General features: G+C 44.3%; 2 protein-coding genes across 2 annotated transcripts in view; both read right to left on the bottom strand.

The window, feature by feature from the left end:
* Positions 1 to 2,712, bottom strand: part of LOC111615455 (zinc finger and BTB domain-containing protein 24-like) — a 4,276-nt gene extending 1,564 nt beyond the window's left edge. The window contains exons 1-2 of the mRNA XM_023356868.1: positions 2,583 to 2,712; positions 19 to 1,740 (exon numbers count right to left, since the gene is read on the bottom strand). Of these exons, the coding sequence (XP_023212636.1) occupies positions 19 to 1,736 (1,718 nt within the window). The 5' untranslated portion in view covers positions 1,737 to 1,740; positions 2,583 to 2,712. The remainder of the gene's footprint in view (positions 1 to 18; positions 1,741 to 2,582) is intronic.
* Positions 2,713 to 5,125: 2,413 nt separating this feature from the next.
* On the bottom strand, positions 5,126 to 6,094 carry LOC111615296. The gene is made up of 2 exons (XM_023356721.1): positions 5,811 to 6,094; positions 5,126 to 5,726 (listed from the first exon to the last, which is right to left on the bottom strand). Exons 1-2 carry the CDS (start codon positions 6,058 to 6,060, stop codon positions 5,608 to 5,610), a joined length of 369 nt encoding a protein of 122 aa, XP_023212489.1. The 5' UTR covers positions 6,061 to 6,094; the 3' UTR covers positions 5,126 to 5,607.
* Between the last annotated feature and the right edge of the window lie 4,978 nt (positions 6,095 to 11,072).

Here is an 11,072-nt window from a genome sequence, read left to right as displayed (position 1 = left end):
TGCTGGTTTGAAATTGACAACGGTATTGCTTGTACTTGTGGTTCTTGCAAGATTGGAACTGAAAAAGCTTCTACAAGCCTGTCTACGTCTTCCAGGATTGGATATGATGAAGATTCTTCTAACACCCTTAGTTCCTCCAGGGTTGGGGTTGATAAAGGTTCTGGTTGCATTGATGGTTTCTGCAAGTTTTGTGTTGAGGAAGGGCGTGCTTGCGTTAATGATTCCTGCTGGTTTGAAATTGACAACGGTGTTGTTTGTACTTGTGGTTTGTCCAAAATTGGAGATGGCAAACTTTGTGCAAGCTCCCGTACTATCTTCATGTCTGGAGTTGTGGTAGGTTCTGGTTGTTTTTGTGGTTCCTGCTGGATCGGAGCAGACGAAGTTCCTTCTAACTGCCTTAATTCCTCCGAGGTTGAGGTTGACGAAGTTTCTGCTTGCATTTGTAATTCTTGCAAGGTTTGTGTTGAGGAAGAATGCTTGAAAGTAGAAAATGGAGGCAAAAGTCCTGTTTGCATTTGAGATTCTTGCAAAGTTTCTGTTGAGCTAGGACTTGCTTGCACTAATAGTTCCTGCTGGTTTGAAATTGACAACGGTCTTGCTTGCACTTGTGGATCCTGCAAGATTCGAAAAAGCAAACTTTGTACAAGCATCTGTACTGCTTCTGGGTCTGGAGTTGTGGAAGGTTCTGATTGATTTTGTGGTTCCTGCTGGATCAGAGCAGACGAAGTTCCTTCTAACTGTCTTAATTCCTCCGTGGTTGAGGTTAACGATGTCTCTGGTTGCATTTGTAATTCCTGCAAGGTTTGTGTTGAGGAAGGACCTGCTTGCACTAATGGTTCCTGCAGGGTTTGCTGTGAGAAAGGTTCTGCTTGGCCCAATAATTCTCGGATGGCTTTAGTTGAATCAGGCTCTTTACGTTTACTCTCTGTAAATAGTTTTTCGAATTCACTAATTGGCATGGGTGTCAGTGGTTTCTGCAAAGCTTGAGATGAGGAATGTTTTGCTTTTTTCTGTGGTACCTGCAAGGTTCTAGGTAAGGAACGTCTTTCTTTTCTCCGTGATACCAGCATGGCTTTAAGTGAGGAAGTTCCTGCTTGCGTCTGTGGTACCTCCAAGATTTCAATTTCAGGTGAGGAAGGTCTTGCTGGCATCTGCGGTACTTCCAAGATTTCAATTTCAGGTGAGGAAGGTCTTGCTTGCACTTCTCGTACTTCCAAGATTTCAATTTCAGGCAAGGAATGTCCTGCTGCTTGCATCAATGGTACCTTGAAGGGTTTATATGGAGAACGTCTTGCTTCACTCACTAGTTTTTTTGAGGTTTGATGAAGTGTACAATGCATCTTATACGTTGTTATATCATCAAACTCTTTATTACATATTTCACAAATATAATTAGACCTTTCAGATTTGTGTACACTTTTTACATGGTTTTGTAAATCTCCATCATTTTGAAATATCTGCTCGCAAGTTATACATGTATATTGTTGTTTTTCTGTATGCGTGTTTTGATGCTGTTCGAAAGCTTTTCTTCCAGTGAATCCACAATTGCATATTTCACACATATGCCAGCTCACTTCTGAGTGGATTTTCTTATGTATATCTAAATGTTTTGAATCTTGAAATACTAGTAAGCACCTATCACACTTGAATGTCTTTTCTGCATGAGTCGTCTGATGATCAAGATATGCACTTTTTTCAGAAAATGTCATTCCGCAATCTGAACAAGTATATTCCATTTTTCTGCATTGGGAAGCAATAAAATACACATTAGTCGAGAATATGAGTTTTAAACAATAGACTCCAGATAGTAACATATATTTAGAATTAAATAAACGGTTGAAACAAGAAATCGAAACGTAGCAGTAATTAAGAAGTATGAAGTGCGTAATAAAGTACGTGATACAATGACAATGTAACTTCCAGTTGACACCGAAAAATACTATGTAGTTAATTTGGGCCTTCTATCTCTAAGGTATTCTTTTTCTCCAGATTAATAAAAGACAGACAGAAGACAGTGGAAATTTATATATCTATAAATTAACAATTTTAAATAAAATTTTGGGGCTATACTATTTTCACTATCTAATACGTTAATTTCTATCACTAGCATTAATTACCCTTTTTAGATCATTTATCTTATTGAAATTTCTATGATGATTAAAGGGATAGAAAGTAAAAATAAACGATACAAATACATGCTTCGAGATTAATATTTAAAAAAGAGTTCAATAATTTTCAGAATCAATGTGAAGAACCATAATCGAAAATGGTTTTGTTATGTATAGAGTAGAAGCAGTCACTTTTTCGGCACTCGTTCAAAGTGTAGAACAGCAGTAAGCAAAAGAAATGCTTATTAAGCTGCAATTCTGTGCCATTAAATATCGCATAATTTTTTTAGTTGACAAATTGCCATTAAAACATAACTAATAGACAAGAAAATACGCCTTGTACACGATAAATCTTCGAGTTTAACTGATCTCTTTAGGGTATAAAGAAATGTTTACTAATTTTATCAAAGACCTCGGTAATATTTTAATGTAATTCGAATTTAAAATATAAATTAACGTTATTTTTATACTTACGGCAACTTTTTTTTTCAAAATTCACAAGGTTCCAATTTCCACGTATCTCCTTCTCAAGCATCGGTTCAGTTGCTGCTTAATTACCATAAATATACTTCAGTTGTGTTTGTGATAAATGAATAGAATTTTGAACTCTTTGCGAATAATCAATAAATTTTATTTTATTTTGGTTTCATAGAACAACCAATGTTATAAGAATTTGGCAAAGGATTGACGTATCATTAATTTACATAATTTATTTTACTGAATCGATTTCGGCCTCAAAGTAAAAGCAATTCCTTGTTTTATTTTTAAAATCATTCGTTAAAATAAAGAAAAATATACAGCGGTATCTCGGTACTCGAACAACTCTGTATTCGAACATGAGTTTTGAAAAAAAGTCGCTCAGTATTTGCATAACACGCGCTTTTTTTAGAACGTAACTATCGTATTATACGAGTGATATCTGTATACGAAACCATTTTAAGTATTCTTTCTATAATAATAAGTACTATACCAAAAATTATTGAAGTTATTGTTTGATTATTAAATTTTTAAAGTGAAATATTGCACTTTAAGTGAATTATTGAGTTTTTTTTTTGTACTCAAAATTAGTGTATTTAAAACACGGTGTTTAATATCAGTTCATTGTCTTTTTTACAACAACAAATACCTGTCGGTAGCTTATATAACATTATGTTTTGTTTGGTCTACCAGATGAAACAGTAAGAATAAACAGAAATTTTTTCTGAAAATAAAGATATAGTTGAGTAAATTTAGTCAAAATTATGCACGTGTCTTCTATATAGAGACGAAACAGGACATTTTGTTATTCGATGCGAAATTTTGTAATACACAGTATAATGTCTGCAGATCGATTGCCGATTGTAAGTTTAAAGAATCCGCTACACTACGAAATAACTTAAACTAGTAAACCTGCAGTTTACGTTGATCAACATTAACCTCTTCGTAATAATTTTCATGTAGTAATAAGATATTTAATATATCGGTCTCTCATCACTGCTCTCTCAGAACTTGTACAACAGTTTATAAAATGGTCTTCATAAAAGCAAGCGCAGCAAATTAGTCAAAGTTTTTCTAACAAGAGTGTTCTTCCAGGTGTAGTAGAAGCTATTGATGGCACTCACATTAAAATATCATCTTCACAGATACACGCAGTCGCGTATGTAAACGGTCACGGTTACCATTCTATAATCTTACAAAATAAGTGGTGTCACTTTTGATTCAAAGTAATTCAGTGCATGAATAAAAAATTGTCACAACGTTTCATACATTAATGTAAACAATCGCTTTATATGAATTTTCTTTTAATACAATCTGAAGTTCTACAGTACAGGTCTGCACTCTAATGATGTTTTATTAACTCCTCCGTTTTCAGCTGTGTGACAATTTCCTGGTTTTTATCTCCTGCCATGCTGGTGTGAGAACCGCGATTTATTAATTAATTTAGCACAAAAAATACATTAAATGTGTACATAAGTTATTTATATGAAAGGAAATTTTATGCGTCATTTTTGGAGAAAAAGGAAATCAACTTCCTTTCTCACACGGCCTTATCTATATATCAGTTTACTCTCTGCACTCGTTACACATCCCGTGTGTCCCTTGAACGCTATGGTGCAGATAGCCTTTTATAAAGGGGGATTTTCACACATTCGGGGCAGTTCTCGAAGACCCTAAGATGCCACACGTACTACTGTAGTCCCTGCCATAAAACCATTTTCCGTCGCATTATTTTAACTTGTGCACCTTCATAAGAGAAGGCGATCCCGCATTCATTCTCCACCTTCCGAATTCTCCGACTCTGAGAAGCTTATGTATGCTACATAAGTTGAGGTAGTATAATTCTAACATTGTAAACTCATTCTCGCGCGAATAGATTAATCTAAGAATTTAATGGTCTCTCAGAATCTTCTATTCTACTTCATTTGTTTTATTAAATTTTGTTATTGTTTTGTAATGGCCCTGTCGATTAATCTCGAACCAAGAGCTTACCGCGACTCAACTCACTCATCGTCAGCCCTTCTATCTAGTGTCGGGAATCCTGACGGGAGAGGACGATTTTAACATCCCCTAGTCTTTACCTCTTCTCTTAACGACCACATAAAATCGCCATCCTACGACTCAGTAAACGAATCTTGTGGATCGGTTGCCGGTAAGAGGTAGAGACCTTATATAATTCTACCTCCGGTTATTCTCACACTGGTGAAGATAACCTCAAGTTTTGGTATTATATATGTTATGGACAAAGTGATTAATATGAGCATTATGAATAATGACCAACAAAATCGGGCATTGTAATAAATTTCAATAATTTATCAAATTGACCGGTCATTATGAATACTGCTACCACCTAGTCGGGCAAAGTGATAATAATACGTTGAGGAGTGATCATCCGGCATAAGTTAGCCAATCAGAACTTACATCTTACTTGCTCACGCGTATTGCATTTAGTACCGAACTTTAAATTTATGTGACCAGTAGTTAATCTTTCTTCTTTGAAAGTCAGACACGAAACACACACATCTGTACCTTGAGGCGGCATCACTTCGTCTTCAATGTGTGTGAGAAAAGGAGCCGAATTCTTTAAAGACCGTCCATAAAGACATCATTCTATTTTTTTCGAATCTTTTCATTCCTTAGATTAAAGTTTGTATATACCAAAGTACTAAAACACAAGCCTGATTTATGTTGCCTCAACAAAGCACAAGTCTTCCAAAATAAGTCACTGACTCTTTTGCATATAATGCCTATCTGAAATTGGACTGTGTTATCGCTGTGGTGTAGTCTTGACGTTTGAATGCCTCCCTTCGATTAAATCAATAAAATAATAAATTTTCAATAAAATAAAAGCTGTTTTTAATTGCAAAATTATTCAAAATACAAATATTCAATAAAAATCAGTTAAAATCATTTAAAAATTTGCGAATATAGGCCGAAATAAAATTTTAAATATGTTCGTTTCATCGGTACTTTTCGTTTTACAGAATTCTATAATTATTCTAATAAATTTTTGAATTCATGTTCAACTTGATTTTATCGGCGTATATCTTTTTCTTTTATTCTTTTTCACTTCGAAGTCTCTTTGTTCATCCAGAGTTAAACTTGGATTTTGAAATGAGGAAGATCCTGCCTGCATCATTCCTTCGTGAGTAGAAGCTGGAGACAGCCCTGCCTGCATCGTCCAGTCATAAGTGTGAGCTGAAGACTGTCCTGCATGCATCATGCCTTCTTGAGTGTGAGCTGAAGACAGCCCTGCCTGCATCGTCCAGTCATAAGTGTGTGCTGAATACGATCCTGCATGCATCATTTCTTCGTAAGTAAGAGCTGAAGACGGTCCTGCCTGCATCATCAATTCGTGAGTGTGAGCTGAAGATTGTTCTGCATGCATCATCCATCCGTGGGTGTGAGGTAAAGATTGTCCTGCCTGCATCATCCATCCGTGGGTGTGAGGTAAAGACTGTCCTGCCTGCATCATCCATCCGTGGGTGTGAGGTAAAGACTGTCCTGCCTGCATCATCCATCCGTGGGTGTGAGGTAAAGACTGTCCTGCCTGCATCATCCATCCGTGGGTGTGAGGTAAAGACTGTCCTGCCTGCATCATCCATCCGTGGGTGTGAGGTAAAGACTGTCCTGCCTGCATCATCCATCCGTGGGTGTGAGGTAAAGACTGTCCTGCCTGCATCATCCATCCGTGGGTGTGAGGTAAAGACTGTCCTGCCTGCATCATCCATCCGTGGGTGTGAGGTAAAGACTGTCCTGCCTGCATCATCCATCCGTGGGTGTGAGGTAAAGACTGTCCTGCCTGCATCATCCATCCGTGGGTGTGAGGTAAAGACTGTCCTGCCTGCATCATCCATCCGTGGGTGTGAGGTAAAGACTGTCCTGCCTGCATCATCCATCCGTGGGTGTGAGGTAAAGACTGTCCTGCCTGCATCATCCATCCGTGGGTGTGAGGTAAAGACTGTCCTGCCTGCATCATCCATCCGTGGGTGTGAGGTAAAGACTGTCCTGCCTGCATCATCCATCCGTGGGTGTGAGGTAAAGACTGTCCTGCCTGCATCATCCATCCGTGGGTGTGAGGTAAAGACTGTCCTGCCTGCATCATCCATCCGTGGGTGTGAGGTAAAGACTGTCCTGCCTGCATCATCCATCCGTGGGTGTGAGGTAAAGACTGTCCTGCCTGCATCATCCATCCGTGGGTGTGAGGTAAAGACTGTCCTGCCTGCATCATCCATCCGTGGGTGTGAGGTAAAGACTGTCCTGCCTGCATCATCCATCCGTGGGTGTGAGGTAAAGACTGTCCTGCCTGCATCATCCATCCGTGGGTGTGAGGTAAAGACTGTCCTGCCTGCATCATCCATCCGTGGGTGTGAGGTAAAGACTGTCCTGCCTGCATCATCCATCCGTGGGTGTGAGGTAAAGACTGTCCTGCCTGCATCATCCATCCGTGGGTGTGAGGTAAAGACTGTCCTGCCTGCATCATCCATCCGTGGGTGTGAGGTAAAGACTGTCCTGCCTGCATCATCCATCCGTGGGTGTGAGGTAAAGACTGTCCTGCCTGCATCATCCATCCGTGGGTGTGAGGTAAAGACTGTCCTGCCTGCATCATCCATCCGTGGGTGTGAGGTAAAGACTGTCCTGCCTGCATCATCCATCCGTGGGTGTGAGGTAAAGACTGTCCTGCCTGCATCATCCATCCGTGGGTGTGAGGTAAAGACTGTCCTGCCTGCATCATCCATCCGTGGGTGTGAGGTAAAGACTGTCCTGCCTGCATCATCCATCCGTGGGTGTGAGGTAAAGACTGTCCTGCCTGCATCATCCATCCGTGGGTGTGAGGTAAAGACTGTCCTGCCTGCATCATCCATCCGTGGGTGTGAGGTAAAGACTGTCCTGCCTGCATCATCCATCCGTGGGTGTGAGGTAAAGACTGTCCTGCCTGCATCATCCATCCGTGGGTGTGAGGTAAAGACTGTCCTGCCTGCATCATCCATCCGTGGGTGTGAGGTAAAGACTGTCCTGCCTGCATCATCCATCCGTGGGTGTGAGGTAAAGACTGTCCTGCCTGCATCATCCATCCGTGGGTGTGAGGTAAAGACTGTCCTGCCTGCATCATCCATCCGTGGGTGTGAGGTAAAGACTGTCCTGCCTGCATCATCCATCCGTGGGTGTGAGGTAAAGACTGTCCTGCCTGCATCATCCATCCGTGGGTGTGAGGTAAAGACTGTCCTGCCTGCATCATCCATCCGTGGGTGTGAGGTAAAGACTGTCCTGCCTGCATCATCCATCCGTGGGTGTGAGGTAAAGACTGTCCTGCCTGCATCATCCATCCGTGGGTGTGAGGTAAAGACTGTCCTGCCTGCATCATCCATCCGTGGGTGTGAGGTAAAGACTGTCCTGCCTGCATCATCCATCCGTGGGTGTGAGGTAAAGACTGTCCTGCCTGCATCATCCATCCGTGGGTGTGAGGTAAAGACTGTCCTGCCTGCATCATCCATCCGTGGGTGTGAGGTAAAGACTGTCCTGCCTGCATCATCCATCCGTGGGTGTGAGGTAAAGACTGTCCTGCCTGCATCATCCATCCGTGGGTGTGAGGTAAAGACTGTCCTGCCTGCATCATCCATCCGTGGGTGTGAGGTAAAGACTGTCCTGCCTGCATCATCCATCCGTGGGTGTGAGGTAAAGACTGTCCTGCCTGCATCATCCATCCGTGGGTGTGAGGTAAAGACTGTCCTGCCTGCATCATCCATCCGTGGGTGTGAGGTAAAGACTGTCCTGCCTGCATCATCCATCCGTGGGTGTGAGGTAAAGACTGTCCTGCCTGCATCATCCATCCGTGGGTGTGAGGTAAAGACTGTCCTGCCTGCATCATCCATCCGTGGGTGTGAGGTAAAGACTGTCCTGCCTGCATCATCCATCCGTGGGTGTGAGGTAAAGACTGTCCTGCCTGCATCATCCATCCGTGGGTGTGAGGTAAAGACTGTCCTGCCTGCATCATCCATCCGTGGGTGTGAGGTAAAGACTGTCCTGCCTGCATCATCCATCCGTGGGTGTGAGGTAAAGACTGTCCTGCCTGCATCATCCATCCGTGGGTGTGAGGTAAAGACTGTCCTGCCTGCATCATCCATCCGTGGGTGTGAGGTAAAGACTGTCCTGCCTGCATCATCCATCCGTGGGTGTGAGGTAAAGACTGTCCTGCCTGCATCATCCATCCGTGGGTGTGAGGTAAAGACTGTCCTGCCTGCATCATCCATCCGTGGGTGTGAGGTAAAGACTGTCCTGCCTGCATCATCCATCCGTGGGTGTGAGGTAAAGACTGTCCTGCCTGCATCATCCATCCGTGGGTGTGAGGTAAAGACTGTCCTGCCTGCATCATCCATCCGTGGGTGTGAGGTAAAGACTGTCCTGCCTGCATCATCCATCCGTGGGTGTGAGGTAAAGACTGTCCTGCCTGCATCATCCATCCGTGGGTGTGAGGTAAAGACTGTCCTGCCTGCATCATCCATCCGTGGGTGTGAGGTAAAGACTGTCCTGCCTGCATCATCCATCCGTGGGTGTGAGGTAAAGACTGTCCTGCCTGCATCATCCATCCGTGGGTGTGAGGTAAAGACTGTCCTGCCTGCATCATCCATCCGTGGGTGTGAGGTAAAGACTGTCCTGCCTGCATCATCCATCCGTGGGTGTGAGGTAAAGACTGTCCTGCCTGCATCATCCATCCGTGGGTGTGAGGTAAAGACTGTCCTGCCTGCATCATCCATCCGTGGGTGTGAGGTAAAGACTGTCCTGCCTGCATCATCCATCCGTGGGTGTGAGGTAAAGACTGTCCTGCCTGCATCATCCATCCGTGGGTGTGAGGTAAAGACTGTCCTGCCTGCATCATCCATCCGTGGGTGTGAGGTAAAGACTGTCCTGCCTGCATCATCCATCCGTGGGTGTGAGGTAAAGACTGTCCTGCCTGCATCATCCATCCGTGGGTGTGAGGTAAAGACTGTCCTGCCTGCATCATCCATCCGTGGGTGTGAGGTAAAGACTGTCCTGCCTGCATCATCCATCCGTGGGTGTGAGGTAAAGACTGTCCTGCCTGCATCATCCATCCGTGGGTGTGAGGTAAAGACTGTCCTGCCTGCATCATCCATCCGTGGGTGTGAGGTAAAGACTGTCCTGCCTGCATCATCCATCCGTGGGTGTGAGGTAAAGACTGTCCTGCCTGCATCATCCATCCGTGGGTGTGAGGTAAAGACTGTCCTGCCTGCATCATCCATCCGTGGGTGTGAGGTAAAGACTGTCCTGCCTGCATCATCCATCCGTGGGTGTGAGGTAAAGACTGTCCTGCCTGCATCATCCATCCGTGGGTGTGAGGTAAAGACTGTCCTGCCTGCATCATCCATCCGTGGGTGTGAGGTAAAGACTGTCCTGCCTGCATCATCCATCCGTGGGTGTGAGGTAAAGACTGTCCTGCCTGCATCATCCATCCGTGGGTGTGAGGTAAAGACTGTCCTGCCTGCATCATCCATCCGTGGGTGTGAGGTAAAGACTGTCCTGCCTGCATCATCCATCCGTGGGTGTGAGGTAAAGACTGTCCTGCCTGCATCATCCATCCGTGGGTGTGAGGTAAAGACTGTCCTGCCTGCATCATCCATCCGTGGGTGTGAGGTAAAGACTGTCCTGCCTGCATCATCCATCCGTGGGTGTGAGGTAAAGACTGTCCTGCCTGCATCATCCATCCGTGGGTGTGAGGTAAAGACTGTCCTGCCTGCATCATCCATCCGTGGGTGTGAGGTAAAGACTGTCCTGCCTGCATCATCCATCCGTGGGTGTGAGGTAAAGACTGTCCTGCCTGCATCATCCATCCGTGGGTGTGAGGTAAAGACTGTCCTGCCTGCATCATCCATCCGTGGGTGTGAGGTAAAGACTGTCCTGCCTGCATCATCCATCCGTGGGTGTGAGGTAAAGACTGTCCTGCCTGCATCATCCATCCGTGGGTGTGAGGTAAAGACTGTCCTGCCTGCATCATCCATCCGTGGGTGTGAGGTAAAGACTGTCCTGCCTGCATCATCCATCCGTGGGTGTGAGGTAAAGACTGTCCTGCCTGCATCATCCATCCGTGGGTGTGAGGTAAAGACTGTCCTGCCTGCATCATCCATCCGTGGGTGTGAGGTAAAGACTGTCCTGCCTGCATCATCCATCCGTGGGTGTGAGGTAAAGACTGTCCTGCCTGCATCATCCATCCGTGGGTGTGAGGTAAAGACTGTCCTGCCTGCATCATCCATCCGTGGGTGTGAGGTAAAGACTGTCCTGCCTGCATCATCCATCCGTGGGTGTGAGGTAAAGACTGTCCTGCCTGCATCATCCATCCGTGGGTGTGAGGTAAAGACTGTCCTGCCTGCATCATCCATCCGTGGGTGTGAGGTAAAGACTGTCCTGCCTGCATCATCCATCCGTGGGTGTGAGGTAAAGACTGTCCTGCCTGCATCATCCATCCGTGGGTGT

Source organism: Centruroides sculpturatus, unplaced genomic scaffold (genome assembly GCF_000671375.1).
Source record: "Centruroides sculpturatus isolate CEXI.00-Female unplaced genomic scaffold, Cexi_2.0 scaffold161, whole genome shotgun sequence".
NCBI classification, from domain to species: Eukaryota; Metazoa; Arthropoda; class Arachnida; order Scorpiones; family Buthidae; genus Centruroides; species Centruroides sculpturatus.
Note: the sequence above shows the minus strand (reverse complement) of the source record. Positions and strands in the feature narration are given on the sequence as shown.